We start from the raw sequence: 20693 nt of genomic DNA on the forward strand, positions 1-20693 counted from the left end.
AGATGGCCCGCTCCAGCCCTGCCTGAAGACTGAGCAACGTGCCTTCATGCCCAATTTGAAGAAAAAAAAAAAAAAAGATGCTGTCAGTGTGCAGCTCCTATGGCCCAGAGCTAATCCAGAGTCTTAAACTGCTTCACAGAGTCCCAAGGCCAAGGCTATACCACAGGTCGGTCGGGGGCAGGTGCTGCTTGCCTGGTGCCGCGTGGCTCGGGCGTCACCCGCCAGGGCGTCCCGCCCCTCCAACACCCTGGCCACCAGGGGCGGGCCTCTCACCTCTCGAGGGTCAGAAAACACAAGCTCTTTTCCTCCAGTGCCTCCCCTTAATCCATTTAGGGGTAACCCCTGTAATTCTCCACAGGAAAGACCTGCTTTCCACGAGGAGGACGCCACGCTGGCCATCCCTCCTCTCTGAGTGGCATTGCCCTGGAAACGGGTGGGGGCTAATATCCCCCCCAGGCCCTCTCCAGGCACAGAATTACATTTGAATGCTGTTATTTTCTGATACTTACCATTCTTGCTTTCTGCTCCCTGTCATTTTCACCTGTTGTTCTGGTAGTCAATTCTTACCCTAAATACACTTTGCAAAGCTTTCATTTTATTCTGTGATATGTCTCCATGGTTCTGTCCTAGAGGAAGAAAGTTAAGTTGAAATTTAAAAAGAGGAGAGGAGAATCCTGGGCAAAGGTTTACACAACTTGGAGTGTGAGTTTGTTTCTGAAGTCGGACGTTGAGTGTTTCGGTCACACGATGCCAGGTGGGGGTGGGGGAACTTATAGGGTTACTCGGACCATCAACATGCGGGATCTCAAAAGTCGGGGCGAACACCGTTTTAGTTCTAACATCTACTCCACGGAGAGACTGGGGAGGCTGAAGGAAGAAAAGGATAAATAAAAACATGCAGGTCTTCCTTCCTCCCATGGAGTGTGCTGATTAAGTCAGACCAGTATCTGAAATTTTAAACTCAGATAAGACGGGAAAACCATACAAAGAAGGAAACCCTGTGATTTCTTAGATACCCGTTCCCTGGCAGTCGATTTCATCGGCTCTCCTAATCTCTCAGTGAGTCCACATCCACCAACGAGGCAACAAGCAAGATATCAACCTGCTTCATTATTTTCCCCATAAATGTGGGTTTTATTTCTTCTTCTTCTCTCATTTCCAAAGAAGGAAGAAAAAAAAAAAAAAAAGCAACCTGGAGATTCGGTGGAGGGGAGGGGACAGTGGTGGTGTTGTGACAGATATTCCAGCTATAAGACAGCTTTTAGGGCAGGCCCACCCGGCATCGGCCACGCGTCAGAGGAGCTCGGGGAGCCCCCACGCCTAGCCGCCCAGCCAATCACTATCGCCCAGAAGTTGAATCAAGTTTATTTTACTGAATTCGGGAAAATGTATTGATTTTTTTGGTCATGCCTCAGGCTCTATATCAGTAGAAAGTCAAGGCATCCTGTGGAAGAGCCAGTTTGAGAAACTGCTATAAAATATTATATTTGTTCAGACTGTACCCTGACGTGTGGGTACCAGAGAGACACATGTGAGAGAGAAACAGACACAGAGAGACAGACAGACACAGAGAGGGCACAGTGAACTTCAGTGTGATCTTTGTACAGGAGAAAAAGAGGGTTGGATGTGAATGAAAGAAGACGGTAAGTGGAAGACACTAGACGGGAAATTAAAAGGTTATATGTGACATAAACTAGCTGTCTTCACCCTCTAAGAGTCTAAAACCTCTAGGAAACAAAACTTTCGCCTTGTTCGTGGAATATGTTGTTTTTGATACACTGTCTGTTCCTCATTGACTTTTCAGAGCATTTGCATGACCACCTGAGTCTAATTTCACCATCTCTGCTCAGGGCAAAGGGCAGCTTGTCTTCATTTCTCTAGTGGAACAAAGCACCCACCCCACCCCTGCCCAGAACAGACAGACCCTCTGCCAAGCACATGGCTGTGGGAAGAGGTGGGTTCTGTGTGCACGGGCATCGCTTGGGAGCACAGGGATGGCTGCAGCTTTCAGGGGACTGAGCCAGCCCAGCGCATCCTGATCCTCAGGAGAAAAGAGGAAAGCAGGGGAAAAGGTTTTCTTTCTTCTCTGGGTGCTGCCTCCATCCCTTGGTGTGGGGAGGCGAACACATCAGAAAGAAATGGGTGTCACTGCCCAAAAGAACAAGAGGAGATGTACGTGGACGTGTATGAAGGGGAGGAATCAGTGGCATCAGCAGTGACTACAAACACGGCCACACATCGCAGCAGGGAGCGTGGTCGGGTGCAGAGCACACCCTGGAGCAGGCAGGGGACATGGAGGTACAGGGGGCCTCTGGGCTGTGTCCCTTGGGACCTGGTGCCCCTCCAGCCAGTCCCATGGGTTAATGGTTGCACAGACCACACGCCGTCCAAGCCCGAACCTGGAAGTGGAGCCAAGGGCGTGTTCTCCTCCCGTCATGCTGGAGGGCATTGTTGCAGACTCCGCGGGATGGAGGCAAGGATCTGGCAGCAGGAATCTTCCATCCTCCTGGCTGAGGAGTGAACAGGTGGCCCCAAATCTGTCTATGTGGTGGGGGGTGGAGGTGGGTGGGGAGAGGATGAATCTTAAAATATAATGTCCTGAAACTTAAATTCTCAACCACGTAAAGGAGGGGGAAGATGCTATAAGGCAGAATTCTCAAAAATTTCCACCAAAATACCACTAATGTCAGAAGAAACCGCATGTGCTTGGAGGAGAAGGGCCAGGTATTGGTCCAAAGCCATCGGCTCCAATCACCAAATGCATCTGAAGTCTGGGTTTTTGTTTTTAAATTATATGATGATTTTGTGTGCTATTGGAGGATAGATTCATGCTTGTGTTTCTACAAAGATAGAGTTTGAGCTTATCGGTTAAATTACTTAGCTTGTCCCCTAAAGAATCACGTGGTGCTCTGATGCTCCAGGAAGACAGGCCATACTCATCCTGTGATGCGGCCACATCACCTGCACCCTCGGCAGGTGCAAAGGGAACCCTGGCAGCTTGGGAACAGGATCTCTGCCTGAAGTCAAAGCACTGAGGCTGCAGGGACAGGAGGAGGTCCTAGGGAGAGGAAGGACTCGGTGCCCTTGGTCCCAGGGCACCTCTCACCCCACGACCGCTGCCCTGTCCCGCTCGCCAAAGCACTAGGCAGCGATCTTTAAGTGTTCCGGCCCAAATGTGGGAAGCACTTTGAGCACTGAAGCTCAAACAGAGCTCAAGTCTGTCTCTGCTGCCCACCCCAGAACCCTCCCCCCACCCCAGCAGTGCGAGCTGAGAAGTCTGCTTTTCTTTAGTGGTTGGTCAGGTTGGGATGAGGGGCAGACGAAGTAATCCCAGCCCTTAGACGAGATGCCAGCTCCTATAGCCGGCACCCGCGGCAGTCCTGTGTCCTGTAAGTGTAAGAGGGCGCTAGACTCAGCAAACACCACCCTCACGTCGGGATGCTAGCTGCGGAACAGCACGGGCGCAGCCTGAGCACAGCAGCACAAGAGCACGGAGCTTCCGCTGAGAACGTGGCAGAGGCGGAAGCTGGTCTGATTGAATTATTTCATTAGCCTACCCCGTGGTACAGGCAGGGAGACGTGTTTATATCACAACATCGATGATATACCTTATGCTTTCTCCATAGCACGAGGGAGAAACTGGCTGAGAGGACGCAGAATCCACCTAGTTGGAAATAATTAATCCTTCTTTCCAGACCAAGCCTTACAACCGAATTCAGTCTCTGAAATGTGGGTAAATGGCATGATTTTATTTTCACTGCGACCTTTGGAGTCGGGCTGATTCCCGGTGGGCTGACCTCCCACTAAACTGACCTACTCAAACCCAGCCAGTTCAGCCAGGTGACCAGCTACTAATCAGCCAGAATCTGGTTAATCTTTACTGCTTATGGGTTTCCAGAATTTTCAACTGCCTGCACTCAGGTGCAGGAAGGAGCCTTTTCTGTTCTTTTTGTCCTGTCCTGTGAGGACAGGAAGGACAGTCTTCTGTGGGACACACAGCAAAGAATCAGCGATGGCACGTGAGCCCTGAGGCTGTGGCCTCCCCGTCAAGCCACGTGCAGACGGCACAGCCCAGGCCCGCCTCTGCCACGCCGGGTCCCCCTTCTCTCTCTCCGCTGGGACTGGGATGGAACGGGAAACACGGGTGGCATCGATGACATCGCACCATCGGCGGAGATGCTCGTTGCCGACTATAAAAAGAAGATCCCAGCGTTAAGCACGAGTCCTGTGGGTGGGCCTCTGGGTGTGGGGGAAGGACGTGCTGCAGGCTAACTGTGTGTTCAGGACACACTTTGGCTCTCTCCCCGGCAGGGTCATTGGCGGGAGAGCTAATCGCTCAGTAAACAGAGAAGAGAGATGCTTATACTTAATAAGCCATTGCAAATGGAAAAGGCAAGCTCCTACCCAATGTGATTCTCTCTAGAAGCAAATGGCTTGGATCCAAACACTACAAAGCCGTTTCAGAATGCTGAGAGGCCTCCCAGTCTCAGCGCCCCTGGAACGTAACCCTCTGGCATCTTCTCTCTCACCTGGAAGTCGCTCTAACAAGGGAAGAGGGAAGGGTGGCACCATCGCGATTGTGTTCTTTTGTCTTAAGGTAAGGAGCTCCTGATGTGCAGTGCAGCCTCCTCTCTGGGGATCCCCCGCAGCAATTAAAGGGGAAGGCTGGGCCCCACGGAGCCGAGATGCGGGGAGGTGCCTCCGAAACCTCCTCCCTCCACGCCCCCCCCCCACCCCGAAGCACCGCAGAGCTTCCGCGGCGCAGCAAGTGGCAGACTTGGCCCGGCAGCAGAAGGGAGGTCGAGGTCTCTGCCAAGGCTGGCTGCTCTGGTTTCTCTCATCTGTGTCCGGTGCCAGCCCTCCTGTCAGATGAAAGCAGCAGTGTGGTCCAGTGGCCAAGGCCAAGTTGGGGCTAGGAGCTTGGGTGCAACCCTGGCACCACAGTCTTTTCCCTTGATTATCTTGTGCCCACTCTAGACGTTTTCACTTAAAATGTGGGCAATAAAAACACTGACCTGTCTCCGCAGGCTGTAATATTAAAAAGAAGAGGAAAGGATAACGGAGTGCTCTGGAAATCCACCACAAGTGACTCCTCACAAGGCTGGCTGAGCTCACCAGCAGCTGAGGCCGCGGGAGGGAGCAGAGGGGTGCTCAGCAGTGAGACGGCTCCCAGCCGGAGTGGGACGGCCGCCCTTCCGCTCGCACACTTGCTGTTTCTCAGCTCTTTTCTAGGAAAAAGGACTTCAGAGAGTCCCACCAGTCCATACACACTGCCAACGTTGGGGACACTAGCATCTCTTCCAAATGGAGTAAATCAAAGAATCCAGGCAGAAGACAAGCACGGTATATATTTTTTTCCCTTCTCTTCTCTCTTCCCAAGAGATGTTGAATCTCTGGTCTCCTTCTGGCAGCAAAGACAGGAACAGGGCTGGTTAATATGAAAGCGTTTCAATTTTCCAGCTTGTGATTAGAAAGAGGCCAAAAACAGGACCATCAAACAGTGTTAGGTCTGTGTGCCCCCTCCTCAATCGTTTCTCTTCTCCCCCTTTGGTAGGACTGGGCTCAAAAATTAAAGAGCAGAGATTTGAAATAATCACCAGGATGTTCCCCCTCTACTGAGACCCATCCCCACTTTGCCTTCTTAGTGTTACTCCATTACGTTTGTAAATTTACACTTAAAACGTTTCATAACTACAATTGGGTACCACCTCACACCCCTTATGATGGCTGTCATTTAAGAAGCCAAAACCGAAAATAACAAGTGTTGGTGAGGATGTAGAGAAATCGGAACTCTCATGCACTGTTGGTGGGAACATAAAATGATGCAGCTGCCATGGAGAAAGGTAATGCAGGCTTTCCCCAGATTAAATGTAGAATCACTATGCAATCCAGTACACACCCCAAAGAATCGAAAGTAAGATCTCCAAGAGATAGGTGTACACTCACTTTCAAAGCAGCATGATTCACAGTCACCAAAAGCTGATCACAGCCAGGCGTCCTTCAGCAGATGAATGGATGAATGAAACGTGGTCTATACATATGATGGAATAGGATTCAGTCCTAAAAAGGAAGGAAATTCTGACACATGCTATAACACGGACTTTACGTTAAGTGAAATAAGCCAGTCACAAAAGGACAAATGCAGTCTGATTCCATTTATATAAGGGACGCAAAGGAATCAAGTTCATAGAGACAAAGGAGAATGGTGGGTGCCAGAGGCTGGGGGAGGGGAGTGAGGAGTTAGTGCTGAATGGATACAGAGTTCCAGTTTGGGAAGATGAAAATGTTTTGTGGATGGTGGTGGATTATAGTTGGACAAAAGTGGAAATGTGCTTAATGCCACTGAACTGTAGGCTTAAAAATGGTTAAGATGGTAAATCGTATGTATGCATGTTTTACCACAATAAAAACCATTTGTCCACCTGACATCATGCTCTACTCTCATGGCATACTTGAGAGAGGAACAGGCATTCTGATCTCTGTCCTACCCACCCAGCAGGGCAGGGCCTGAGACTCTCAGTCCCTCACCAGCTCTGTGCCTGGACTGGGAGCTCCACCGCTCTCCCTGAGTTAAGACTCCAGCCGCGAGTTGCATCCTCAGGGCCAGTACCTGGTGTCTCCGGCTGCCCACCGGCCTCCTGCCTCTGGTCCTTTGTTTGCAGGCACGGAGACAGGTCACCCACTCTTCAAAGCATCAGGACGGACAGCAGCTGTGAGATCTGGGGAGGGTGGGTGGTTAGGGCCTTGATCAGCACCTCTCCTCCCTTCTGGTCCTCCTTTCACAGCTGGTCGGGGTGCCAGCCCTTCTAACTTCCCAGCTCTGCAGAAATCCCCTGAGCTGACAGGAGCACATGGCACCATGTGCATCGCCCGTGGTCCCTGGCCCTCATGGTGGCCTGGAACCCTGGGAAGGCCTAAGCACCCTCAGGCTGCAGCCTACCTCTGGGGTGCTGGGTCCCTCCTTCCATCCTTTCCTGGGCCCTGCTTCCTTTGCCTCCCCTTAGGCCCCAGCTGGGCTTCCCCTCTCCTCAGGCTCCTGCAAATAGCAGACCCTGAAGCTCTCCCAAATCCCGTCAGGACCAAATCTGTCTCCACTGGCACTTTTTTGTTTTGTTACCATTATCCTCTTTCATTGCCTTTCCCCATCCCTCTCGAAGATTCTTTGGCTGCACACCCCTTCATTATGTGGCTGATCCTTTCGGAAAACAGGTGCTCCCGCTCAGGACTTCTTGGTAATTTCCATCGCAGGCCAAAAGGAAAAAGGGAGCGCTTGCAGGACACCAGGGTCCCATTAAGGCAGGTGCAAGACGATCTTTTTTCCCCCGCGGCCTGGGGGCATGCGGAAGGGAGGAGAGGGCAGGGGCGCAGGGGGCGGACGCAGGCGGGCAGGCGGGCGCCGCATCACTCCCGTCCCCTCCCCGGGAAGGTAGGCTCCGCGGATTCCCGAGGGTGTGCGTGGTGCGCGCGTTGGGGGTGGCGTCCAGCCGGTGTGGGAGGAGATGCGCAGGACCCGCCCGGCCCGCGCGGCCCGTCCTAACCTACACCCGGCGTCAGCTTTTGCTGCTCCCGTTAGATGGCGCTCGAGACTTTCCGACCACTCGCCAAAGTGCGCCGGGCCGGGAACACAAAGCCCCCGGGCCGGGAGCGGACGGAGCCGGCCTGTCGGGGCGCGCGAGGCCGGCCCAATGGGGCGCTCCCTGGAGGCCTCGGCACGCCGGCCGCCGCTGCCATCTCTTCGCCCCCCGCCCCACACCCACTCGGGTCAGCCCCGGGCCCGGCCGCGCTGCTGGGATCGGAGGAGCCAGGGCGCAGACACGCGTCTCCAAACCGCACCCGGCCGCTGTTCCCGCGCCGGCCGCCCGGCTCTGCATAAGCCGGGTCTCTGCTTTGCAGGGAAGCGGGCAGGTGCGGGTTTTGTTGTTTTAACAGTTTCACTGAAATTGTTGTTCGTTGCAAGGTTTTAATAAACTTGGTCCGCGCGCTCACGTTTCCACCAACACACTCCAAACTTTCTTGCTGCCCCCGATGCCGGTGGAGTTCGAATGAAAGTCAAGCGGCCTCCTTAAAAAGAAAAGAAAAAAGAAAAAAAGGAAAAAAAGCTCGTGAGGATTCTAGGCCGTCAGATGCGAGGGCTTATTTCTAAATAACCGTTCAGCGATCAGGGAGCGAGCTTTCCTTCCGCCACCAAGTTCAGCTCTCCTTCCTCTCTCTCCAAGGAAAGTGACTCGATAAGGCGCTCCCGTTCCCCAGTCCCCTCCTTAGTGTGGCCTGCGCGGGCCCCGCCGCTGAGAGGGGTGCGCCTCCCGGACCTCAAACCCGCAGCAGCGAGCCCTTCCTTTGTGCCTGCCCTTGGCTGTGAACTTTCCCGCGCGGTGGGTTCTCCTTTAAGAAAGTAGCGATCTCTATGAATATTTAATGCCGGGCGCCGGCCGCCCGGGCGGAGGGGAGCCCCGCGCCCGGGTCCCCGCAGCCAGGACAGGAACCGCGGGCCGGGGCGCGCGGCCTGCCGCGTTCATTTCCATAAGAAAGCCGGCCGCGCGGCTGGAGGGAGGATTCGCGCCCGGCCGCCCTCCCCCGGACCCCCGGCTTTCTGCTAGAAGCGGGCTCGGGAGCTCAGAGCCCCAAGTGTGCGCTCGTCTCCGATGGTATCGACAAAGTGTGGTTTCAAATGTTGCCCCGACTGAGGCCGGTTTCCTGTCTGTGTGCGGAGTGGAAGGACCGCGCCGGGTAAGTTCGGGGCGCCGGGGAGCGGGCCGCAGGCCGGGGCCGGAGAGGGAGGGCCGCCGGTGCTCCCGCCGGCAGGGCTCTGGGAAGGGGAGCCAGGCGGAACGAAGACCCCAGCACAGAGCAGCGAGTGTGTGCGCTCGAGTGTGTGTGTGTGTGTGTTAGGGACCAGGGGGTGATGAGGGGCCAGGGGCCGCTGGTGGGAAGGTCTGACCCGCCTCGCGATGTCCCTGTTCAAAGACCCGGGGCAACTTGCCCTCGCCGCCGCGCACCCTCTTCCTGCGAAGGAATAAAGTGAACTTGCTTAGTTACTCGATTCGGCTGGCGGTTCAGTTCTTTCCGCTTCAGTATTGAGTTTCTTCCTTCCTTTCAGTGTGAGCAGCCTTGTGTCCTCAATTCCATAGTATGTGTGTGTGTGTGTGTGTGTGTGTGTATAATCTCCTAGGTACTTTATGATTCCATCTGGATAAATTAAAACCCAGATCTGTAATGTTTATTCTTAGTTTACAAAAGACAGGGGGAAATATGTGAGACACATGTCTACAAATATAACAGAAGTACTTTCCCTTTTGCTTGAAAAAGTTGCAAATGGCCTCCCTCCACTGATCCCGGACCACCTGTACCTCCGGGTGAAACTAAATCAGGTCAGGAATAAAGCACCAATCAGATCAAGCAATTAAATACCAATTATGACTATTAAAGACTTTATTACTAATGATTGGAGTTTAGGACTCCAAACCCGCTCCAGGTGATCACGCTCTTTCAAAATTCTGCTGCGTTGGATTTTTACAGCACTCCACCCCAGTAAAGGGGGTGGGAAGACAGAGGTGATGTTTTCAGAGGGCCAGTAGGTATCCCATGGTCAAAGTTGCATTTATTTCTTTCAGTGAAGTTTATTTCTACTTCTGGTAAATAACGGAGTCTTCATTTCTGGCCGTGTCAAGTTATGCAAAGTGTAATTGATGGTGGTGGCTATTTGGCTTGGATGCAGAATTGAGTGGCTCAAGGCGGGGTGTGTTCTCTCTCCAGTTACTCTGGTAATGCTGAAAGCCCTGGAAGAGTTTAAGAAACAAGTGCTTTAAATCTTTAAGATGGGGTGATGGAGACTGGGATGGCTGGGAGTTGAGGAGGTGAGGGTTGGTGAACTCAGGGAGCAGAGGAGAAATAAGTAACTTGGTCTGGGTTTTAAATTTTCTTTTTGCTCTTGAGTTCAGATGGTTTCGGCCTGTCATAAGCTGAGCAACTGTTCAAAAGAGGAGGTTAGTGAGACTTGTGTCTGTTGGTGTAAAGGTTACTGTGGCTGAAGGTGGTTCACCACCCCTCCTTGTCTCTTTGGTGGTACCCCTTCTCATCCCAAATGGAAATCCATGCTCAGCTTTGGGATGGGAGGAGGTGGCATGGAGGGAAGGAGGGAGGGAATAAATTGCTTTTGGGAATCCACAGCAAGAAAAAAGGAGAGGGCAGCTTGCGGGAGCCCTGGACAGCCACCGTGATGCAGTCAGGCTAAGCAACCGGGCAAGTTGGAGGTGTCCCCTCTGCTCATTCCCCAGAGCTCAGCCCTCCCGACCAGCCTATCAGGACTGTGGGTGAGCCGAGCCGGGGCAGCGAATGTGTTCGGAATGTCTCCCCAGCACCTCGGCTGGCTCTTGGTGGAAGCCCAGGGCAGTAGCACACATCTGGATCTGATGTATTTACCAGGCTGGTATGGAAGTGCCCAGGCTGAACAGCAGAAACCTGAGCTACTTGCGACCAGCAAACTCCTCTGCTCAGCGGTGGAAAAGTTTGCATGGGTTCAGAGTGCTGGGTGGCCGCTGCTCTCACCGGGAAGCACGTGACCCCGCCCCATTCCAGTCTGTTGGAGTTAATTGCCCTGCAGTGAGGGCATCTCACACCTCAGCCAAGGAATACAGCAGAGAAGGGAATCTTCCAAATTGGATGGGGCGGGATCATCTTGGACACCTGAGGGGTCCAAAAACCTCGCCTGAATGAGATGGGCCTGGCTTCTGCTTCCACCAGAGGCCCCTGAGGCAGGGTCAGGGTTTCAGCAGCCCCAGAAGACCCTATAATCCTGCGGGTTAAAGCTCACAGCTCCTTTGAGTGGGCAGCTGACCCCAGAGACAGATCTTAACACAGCAGCTCCATACTCGGCAACAAATTCCCTGCTGACCCTGAGACTCCCAGGAAAGAGGGCACTAGAGGCCAGTACATAGCTCCGGTAACTCAGGGCAGTGGGAGCCCTGCCTACCCCAGAGTCTGGCAGCAGGGAGAGAGCCAGGGCTGGGGAACAGGGCTCCGAAAATCTGTTGTCCCCCTTCCTTGGGTCAGCTGCAGACAAACCTGAGACAACACATGGCTGTGAAGAGGGGCAGGAGTGGAGGCTGGAGCTGGCCCTGGGTCCTACCAGGCTCCGTGCTGGAAGAAAGCTCCCCAGTGAACCCTACCAGGCCGCCTGGGGCAGACACCAGAGGTCGTGTGGTCCTTCCCCTTTCCTTACCGAAGGCCCCCATCATCCCTGAGAAGACTTGCTTTCTTGGAAACCCGGTGGGGAATCTGGTGAGCCTTGGAGGCAAGTTTCCTCAATTTCCTTACAACTTGTTTGGAAATTGACATATGAAGAGGACATGCTCCCAGCTGGAGCCTCTGCGGTGTCAGAAAACCTTTCCCCTCCCAATGAGTCCCCCAACCCTCCCCCCAAGTGGCCCCTTAGATGTTAGGTTAGCCGGAGAAGGAGTCTGGTCTCTCCCCTACACCCAAGTAAATACAAATGAATTTTGTTCTTGAAAAGAAACTTACAATTTGAAACTTTTCCCAGTTAGATTCACCCGGTTCCACCAGGGTCTCTTACCAGCCGCCATAACCCACCCCCACCTCTTTCTCCTTCCTTCTTTGTGGCTTAAAGTTGCATTTGAGGAGGGTTTATATCATGTTGTTCATGTCAGCAATTCTCTGTCTCTACTCTCACCCATCTCCCTGTATGGAATTGGAGTTGGAAACCACACACACACACACACACACACACACACACACACACACACACACACACACACAAATTCTCTTTAAAATCTTCCGCTATTCTTCCCGACTGGAGGAGTTGACAAGACGTAGACACATTAAGTTGCAGAAAATACAGTGGACTGATCAGCCAAAATGCATCTCATTTACACTTGTATGTCGCCAGGGGTAGGAGCTAGTGTCACTCAGGGCCTCCAGCCCTCTTGCCATGCTGGGCTGACTGGCTGGAATTTCCAAGCCGGGGCCCCTGGTGGGGTCGCAGGCCCAGCCCAGCTCAGGCCAGCAGGGATGGGGGTGGGGGAGTCAGCGGCGTCTGGAGGCCTGGCCTGAGGGCCGGGGCCAGCCTGGGCAAGTCTTCCACTCTGGGCAGCTCAGGAGCTGGGAGGCCCAGTGGGGTGGACGCTGGCAGCTGGAAGCCCAGGTCAGCAGCCATTCCCAGAGGCCTCCCCGGGATTGAAACAGAGAAAGGGGACACTGCCAAGTAGAGAATCACGGACCACACTTTAGACCTACTTCCACTGCTCTCCCAAGGTTTTGTCCTTGTCACCCACTTTGTCACCGGCGGAGGGTCACCTCGGCCTGATGGGTTCTTCCACCTACCCCTGGTCCTGAACTTGGACCCTAGCTTCTCGCTTCCTGCTGGCCTCACTGAGTCCCACTTCTGGGCCTCCAGCTCCCAGGGAAACTGGGAAAGGCAGGTGGGAGCTGCACTGGGAAACTTGGAACCCAGTGGGAGCGTGAGGGTGAAGTCACAGGTCTCTCTGGGGTTCCCGATCCCCACTCCCTCTCCCTCCTGTGCTGGTCTCAACCCTTCCCGACCCCGACCTCTGTGTTAGGGCACCAATTCCTAGCCGCCAATTGCTACACAGCAGCTGGAGGCCGAGGCTGCGCTGGAGCTCAGGGTCAACGCCAGGGCTCCGTGGCAGCGGGTCTAGGGTGCAGGATGGAGGGCCCAGGCGGAGGCCTTGGGGCTGCCCACCTGCTTCGGCCAGCGACCCAGCATCGCGTCGTGGGAGGCGTCCTTTCCACTGTCTCCTGCTTGCTTTCTTGCCAAGGCCCTGGTGACTCAGATGCCCGCCAGCCCCGCGAGCTCCCTTCTCCAGTGCGCTCGCTCTCGCCCAGCAGGGATGCGCGGGGAGTCCTCAGGGCCGCACCACCAGGCATCGCCAGGCCAGATCGCCGCCCACCACCTTCCCCGGGGCCAACCGAGGGTGACCCGTGTGGCCCAACCAGACCAGCGCCTCCCTGGGCTGCCCGGGGCCGGGGCCCAGCCACCCACCCTTGCCCACGGGGGCCTGCAGGAGCGCGGGGCGCGGCTGCGAAGCAACACCACACCATTGACAGCCCGGGCACGTCCGCGGAGCCCGGGGAACAATCAACGGACTCTCTGTCCTGGGGAGCTGGGGACACGCCTGGAAGGTGTGCGATCCTGTAAAGATCCGTGGTACCACTTTCGTTGGAATCCTTTGTTACAGCTTTGTCAGCTGGCGCGCCTTCCTGGCCCCCCACTCCCAATCACCACCCCCTGCGGAGGGGGCCTGTCGCTGGGGATCTGCTGGGACCCACCGCCCAGCTCCAGATCCCCTCCTGCAAAATGCTTGTCCTTTGGCTTCATCTCCCCTTCACGCTGGGGGCAAAAGAACACGGTTTGCAACGCCTGCGCCTTTGGGGCGAAGTTCTCCCAGAAGAACAGGTTTCTTGAATGTGACCTCGGGCTGCTGCAGCGGCGCCCTCCTCCTCCTGCTGCTGGTGAAAGGACAGCTCTCCTGCCTCAGGCCGGGGTGGCTGGGGTGTGCACAGCAGGGCCTTGGCCAGGGGGTGGCCTGCCCCCCCACAGTGAGGATTTGAGGATTCTGACAGAAAGAGCAAGGTGAGGAAAAGGTGTTCACTAACTTGGTTCCTACAGGGCAACCAGGGCCCAGTATTCCTGGATAGGATTGCCCTCCTCAACCCCCAAGTTAGGTACCACTCCTCTTTAGCCAAATACAGCTAGAGGCAGGATGTTTAAAGATGCCCAGGGCCCAGACAGGATGTACCAGTAAGTGGCTGTTCACATGTGCCTCAGCTTGCATGCATCGGCGTATATGGCCACACAAGTCCCATTTCCCCATGGTTTTTCTATTTAACTTGTCCTTATTCCTTCTTTCTAGTCCCTTCTGCCTGCACGTAGTCATTTGGAGAAAAATCAAGGCTGAGCCCCTCTCCCTGCAGAAAATTCTATATATTAGGTAACACTCACACAGGAATTCCTCGAGTTTACCCATTTGCTCCAAATCAGCCAGCACTTGGTTTCCTGGCTGGGGTGGGGCCATGGTGGGGGTGTCGGGGTAATGCACACAGAGGCTTCATTCCTGGGAGGCTGTTTTTTCCCCTCCTGGAACCCCCAGTCCAAGGCCCAGAACAAAGGGGATAGTTAAGTGACCTGTCTTTTGGTCTCTCCCTTTACTTCCACCCCCTCACCTGCAGGCCCTCCTCTTTGATACACTGAGGAAAACCTGTGGGACCAGGGACACAGGTAAGCAGTGCTGCCCTGTGAGGCCCCCTCATGGAAAATCAGAAACCCTGTTTTAAGTGCGGGCTGCTCAGTGCCTTGAATATCCACACCTCCACTCCCGCAGATGTCACTGGACCTGCCTAGCATCCCTCTCGCATAAAAAACCTCCAGGACAACTCTTAAACAGATCTTGGAAGAGTCAGACATCTCTCAGGTCTGAAACATTTTTAAAGCCCTGTTTGGAAGAAATCTTGGAGGAGCACGAGTTACAATCAGTAGGATTGCCTGAGCAAGTGATGCTGTCCTTTCTGACTGGACCTATTTAATTAATTTTTAAAAATTCTACTGGAGAGTTTTCAACCTTGGAGATGTCAATGAAAAATAGACTCTCTCTCTCTGAGATTCTTACAGGGGCTGAATGGAAGCACCATGCCTGGTTCCCCTTCACTCCTCTAAGTGGTCCTGCCTGAAACTGGGTGGGCTGAGGGTGGTAGGTTTGGGCATCTTTTATTTCAGGGCTGGTGCAAGGCGAGCTCTTTGAAATGAATATCTATTCTATTTCAGTGTGCAAATTTCCAGCCTACTAAATGGGCTTGCCTTGTGCCGGGAGGGAGGCAGCCCTGCAGGACAGAACTAATGTGCGATTTCTCAGGAAGCTCTTCGTCAGAACATCCCTTGTCCTTTTGTTTTTGTTTTTGAATTAAAAAAAGATGTGTTTGCTTTCCTCTCAGTGTTCATCCTGCTACTTTGTAGCTCCAACAATGAAACATAGACAACAGTTAGTGTTCCTTTTGTCCTTTGTAAACTCTGCTCCTTTGGGGACTTCACAAGGCTCTAAACATACCTCAGGTGTGTCCTGTGCGTTTGATGTTTACTCATTTTGGGTCACCCAGAGACTCATACTTGATTCTACCTTCCCCTGGATGTGACCTCTCTCCCAAACAATGCACTTCTCCCAACTCGCAGAGGCAGGGGACTCACTTCAAGAAAACTTCCCAAGTTAATAAGGACCAGACTCAAGTTCTCCAGGTAAGTGATACTGGCTTACTGGTAATGGGGAAGCCAAGAGCCTGCATCACCCCAGGTGTGACTCAGGAAACGGGGGGGGGGGGGGGGGGCAGCAGGCACATTGCCACAGACATTTCTAAAACGGTGGCAATGAAGTGAGTTTTACGATAAAATTTTGCTGTGTTCCCAGCCAGCTCAAGTCATTTAAATTTTAGTTTTGTTCACATGCACGCACACGCTCTCCAACTAGGGTTATGTTACCAGTGCAATTTCACTGGGTAACTCTGGGGACAGCAACGACTACCAACAAACTTATTTTCTGAAGAGTAAAAAAGAAAAAAGAAAAAACCCAAAAAACACAAAACCTCTCAATATCTTTTAAATGGTTATTTTATACTGTTTAACGTCCCCACAGGCAGGAATTGGCCAGACACCACTGCTTCTTTTTCTAGGAACAGGTAAATTAGCCACTCTCCTCCCCTGCCCCCAAGACCCAGATATTTTTAAAAGCTAAAATTTCCCTTTCCAACGGGAAGAAAAGGAACGAATTCCATTAATGAATTACGGACATGGAATGTGGCTTGTCTAGAGCAATTGTATTTGTAAATAAATGGCTTCCTGTTTATTATGTAGGTTTTCCTGAGAACTCCGGTGCCTCTGAGCATTTAATGTGGCAAACATTCAACTTCTGGTTTAATATCCACTGTTTTGGGTTTTTGGTTTTGGTTATTCTCTGCAAAGAAACCGAGTTAAATTGAGTCAGTTGGGGGCTTCAGGGTCTTCACGCAGCCAGGCTGACCTGGGGGGAAAGTAACCTCTGAAGTTCTGGCAGGTTTGCCAGAGTGGGAGGAAGGGGCTCGGCTGCCGGGGGGGACGCTGTTGGAACCAATCTAGGGAGTTTCACTTTGGCCCCGCATCTTTCTAAAGCTGACCGCGGCCTCCTCGGGCAGCTTCAGAGGCGGTGCACGCGCAGTCCTCTGGCGGGTGGCCTGGGCACCCCTGCCTCCCCTGCCGCCGCGCTCGCCCACCGCCCGCTCAGTGTCGCCCGGGAGGGGACCGCGACGCGGCCGGGCACACGCGGCCGACCCCAGCGTCCGTGGGGGCGCCCCAGTTCTCCAGCCCGGGCCGGTGGCGGGGCCTGGTGCCCGAAACTCCACCGAGCGCCGGCCTCCCGCCGCCCTGCCCCCGCTCGCAACCCGCTCCGGCCTCGGCGCGCTGAGAACAATGCGAGCGAGCCGCGCACCAGGCCGGGCCCCGCTGACCCCTGCACCCCCGCCCGCGGCCTGCAGCCCAGGGCTGGGCCCTGTTCCGACTCAGTGCGTCCCCTCCCTGCGCGGCACCCTGCGGGAAGGGACACACAGCGTTCCCGATGGAAACCCCAGGCCCTGACCTTGGAGACCCGTGGCTCCAGCTCCACCTGCGTTCTTCCTCCAGGGCCCTCGGGCGTGGGGCCCAGAGACAGTCGGCCAGCAGGTCCGGGGCTCAGCCCTCTCCACTCCATCGTCCGCACGGGGAGGCGGCGACCAAATTCCCGGCAGAGGAGGCCAGGCCCAGGACGGAAAATCCGCAAACGTGGAGCAGAGGGCGATTGCCCTTTCTCCCCTGTGCCCTCCAAGAAGTTGTCTCTGGACGCCCGGAGCCTGAGCCGCTCAGGCGACCTCTCAGCCTCCCCACGAAACTCCCACAAGTCCTCAAGTCCTTAGGTTTTTTTTCCAGCCACGGGCCTTGTCGATTGCTGTGCCAACTGTCCTTTAAGTTCCAGGGCTCCCGAGGCCCGAGCTGTTCCAGAATCAGGGCAGTAATTGTAATTATTAGGCTGTGAACGGAGCGCAGGGTCAGAGGCTGTGGGCTGAAGGATTGAGCATTAATGACGAAGGGGGAAATTTCAACCTGTTTCCAAAAGTTTCAGTTGACAATTATCAGTAACCCCGATAGACAACTCCATTAAAAAAAAGAAGAAGAATTTACTAGTGCTCTTGAAAAGCCGTTATTTTTTACATCGCTTTTAGGAAGATAGATGAACAAAACATCGCGTTTCAAGCCATTCTGATCTGTAATTAAATGGCAGGACCGGTTTGTATTCTCCTACGGCTTTTACAGAAGTTGCAGTGATCCAAAGTCGGGTTGCTGTGTCAGAGTGGCATTTTTATTAATGAGAATACAAAAAGCTTGCATATTCTCAGCCCTGCTTGAATTTAGTTGCTAAGCAACCGGTGTATGGTAATTCATCCGCGAAATTTAAATCTTTGAGAAAGGATCGTGCGTTTTGCTGAATGGTCGCCACGAGGAAAACAGCTTGTGGGACTGTCCGCAGCTGTTCCGGCCCGGCTGCCGGGCAGAGCTGGGCCGGGCAGGGTCGGGACACCCCCATTCCCGCCCCCTTGACAGCTACCGCCCCACCTGGGCGCCCGGCCTCGCGCGGCACCCCGGGGGGAAGCTGGGCTTCGGACGCCGGCGGCCCGCGCCGGCACCCTCCTCCTCCGCTCCTCCGATCCCCCACCTCCACCTGGGCCGGGCCCTGCACCTGAGCCAGCCGCCGGCACCCAGGGGTGCAGAGGCCCGGCCGCGACTCTGCGCGGCGCCCTCCTCGCGCCCGCATCCACGGGCACGCGGCGCGCGCGCACCCAGCCGCCGCGAGAAGGCCAGTTGCCCTCTTCCCAGACCCCTCTGAGGTCACTTCCAGAACGACTCTTCCTCGAGGAAGACCCGACTCATCAAGAACGCAGCCCACGGCCCTCCAGAAGGCCAGGCGGCCGCCGCTGGCCGGCAGTGACATCATAGCGCTCGCCACGCTCGCGCCCACATTTTAGGAGACAGGAACAAACACGGATGTGAAATCAAGAATGAAAGAGAGAGTAATCTAATTAATAGGCCATGAGCCAGGCTAACAAAATCAAAGAATCTGATTACACAAGTATCCTTGCCATCTCCGCCGCCCCCACCCCCACCCATCCCTTCCAGCCTCCGCACTGTTTCCTTTCCTAGACTGGAAAGTTCAGGAGGCAAACCCAGAGCCCTCTGATTTCCTTATTGAAATCAAGATCAAGCCCACGGTGGGGCTCTAGCAGCCAGGAGGTCACGTGGGTGACCTTCAGGCCCCCGGAACAGCCGCCCTGAGAAACGGAGATGACCAAGTGACCTACAGAACTTGGAAAGCTGGAGAGGTGACCCCCACACTTCCTACACGTATCACTCTTACAACAACCGCCACCACCACAACCACACCTGTACAGATTGCTCCTGCCTTCGGTAACAGGAAGAGGAGAAATTGGGTCTTCACTCAGGGACATTTTTAGAGGATCTTTTTTTTTTTTTTTTTTTTTTAAACATCACACAACTCTTTTTCCTACATCACCTTGCTTCTGGGTCACTGATAACCTCAAAGTCTTAACTCTCCTTCAACACCCTTTCCCACCACAGACGTCTGAGCATAGCCAGGTACGGGGTTTTATCACTGATACCTTAGCATCTAGTCTAATCAGTCCAGCCAGCCAGCCACGTGCAATTCATGAAAGAAGTGAATTCTTTCATTTCTATCCTTCTGCCTTGAAAAAAACCAGGTCCACCTCCTAAATAATTAATTTCAAGTCTGCATCCAGTGCTAATACTTGTTGCATCCATTTTAGAGTTTGATTAATTACCCTGGAACTTGGGCAAACTAAACTCCATGTGGAGAGAATGTTTCTTCCTTCAATTTAGTTCTGAAAGCTACAAGTTATTGATGGATCCTCCTCTATTTACATACAAATTGGTGCAAATAGGCCCATCTCTTAAAATGCATTTTGTATACATATATAAAAGTGTCATTTTTGATTTAGCTTGAAGAGGTTGATCATTTATTACAAAAATAAATGAATAAATACAACAATATATTGTTGCTTCCAACAGGATAAATACTTTACAAATATATAATTTAAAAAACAAATTTAATTGTTAAAATTATTTAAAATATTACACTTATCGATAAAACTATCCATAGCATAGACTGCATTTAATTTTAGAACCAAGTATTCTCTGAATGTTGAAAACCATTCATACAAAACAGATTATGGATGTGGTAATACGCAAACACTGAGGCTACAGGGAAAGCAGAAGGAATCTCTAAGATTAATAATGAATAGTTCTGTTTTGGAACGAAGAAGTAGTCCTTGGCTAAGTCCTTAAAAAAAAAAAAAAGCAGATCAACAACAGCAAAGTGACTATTTTAAATACACCTTGAATGATTTATCGCCCAGACTTGCAGGGGAAGAGGGTTGGGTGAATGAGATGGCTGTGGCTTGGACAACTGGTCAGGGGCCACAGGAGACTGCAGATTATAAATGGGCCTAGTTTGGGATTAGCCAGATTGATGGAACAGAACTTTGTCACTGGGTTGGGAGGGGAGGAGGAGGGTGGGCCGAAATGGAGGGAACAAATGGACACTTGACGAAGCACAAGACACTTGCGCTGCAAAGGAACACAATGACCAAATTCATTAAAAAGATCTGGTGATATATAACAATATTTTCATTATTTACATGTGTAACAATATAAGCCTTTGCACAAAACCTCTCAGTTATCTCTGCCCTCTTTTGTTTTCCAGCCATGACTTTCATTTTGTAAATACATTCAAAGGGCTGATTTAAAAAAAAAAAAAATGGAGTGCAAGCCTTAGCTCACTTTCAAAAATACAAAATAATGAAAGAAAGTGGGCCAGCTCTCCCAGCTTCTCGAACTAAGTTACTCTGCTACCCCCAAATCAGGGCTTCTTCCAGAGTAATCAGCAAAGGTTCCTTTTTAATAGAAAACAGTGTGAAATCCAATGTCAGTTCTTTTGTTGTCAGCCAAATAGGTAAGCAGATACCTCCTAAAATGTGAAATAGACCCATTCCCTGTCTGATCAACCACTGCCAGTCCCATAGGGAAAACAATATTTCATCTCACGTGCCAGGAGCGTCCACCATATTAAAGCAACCACACCCAATCCCCAGCTTTCCAATAGGGCCTTCTGTGCTTGCCCCTGCGGACCCTGGAAAAATGATGAAGTTGGTCCCCACCCCCCACTCCAGGTTGTAAATTTGCTGGGCAAAGAGATTACAATAGCAAGAGAAACAGAACACAAGGAGGCAAAGAAAAGTAAATTGTGGTTTCTTGTTTTCATTTTTTCCCCCTGCTCTCTGTTTAATAAATATGGCCTTTTTCAGATTTCACAAATCAAAATGATTGTGATTTTTAGTACGGTTTGGTGTTTAAAATAATGCAACCCAATACATGGCCATCTGGCTGGGCTTGATTTATGAAAGTGGCACAGGGTCTGTCTGGAAGAAATAACTGTTCCTTGTTGCTCTCACAGTTTTCTGGGTTTTTTAACCCCTGCATCGATATCACAGAGAGAGGGAGTGAAGATGAGAGAAGATGCGAAAAGTGAGTGACAGCTCGATGAGATTGGGGGAAATTAATCTGCAAAATCATTGCT

At 52.7% G+C, this 20693-nt stretch overlaps 1 protein-coding gene across 40 annotated transcripts in view; it reads left to right on the forward strand.

The window, feature by feature from the left end:
- The first annotated feature begins 1977 nt into the window (after positions 1–1977).
- The window catches only part of LOC105072226 (uncharacterized), a 78000-nt gene continuing 59284 nt past the window's right edge, over positions 1978–20693 (forward strand). For 10 of the 40 annotated variants that reach the window (XR_012503106.1, XR_012503109.1, XR_012503097.1 and 7 more), the window contains exons 1-3: positions 2476–2525; positions 3627–5343; positions 6500–8727. Coding sequence is in view for 13 of the 40 variants with exons in the window: in XM_074354823.1 (XP_074210924.1) it covers positions 8416–8727; positions 12792–13606; positions 13887–13964; positions 14203–14224 (1227 nt within the window). In the remaining 27 variants the exon portion in view is untranslated. Of the gene's footprint in view, positions 2526–3626; positions 5344–6496; positions 8728–12791; positions 15885–20693 lie in introns of those variants that run through there. The other 30 variants (XR_012503110.1, XR_012503119.1, XR_012503105.1 and 27 more) reach the window with 22 other exon arrangements.

This window comes from Camelus bactrianus, chromosome 28 (genome assembly GCF_048773025.1).
Source record: "Camelus bactrianus isolate YW-2024 breed Bactrian camel chromosome 28, ASM4877302v1, whole genome shotgun sequence".
NCBI classification, from domain to species: Eukaryota; Metazoa; Chordata; class Mammalia; order Artiodactyla; family Camelidae; genus Camelus; species Camelus bactrianus.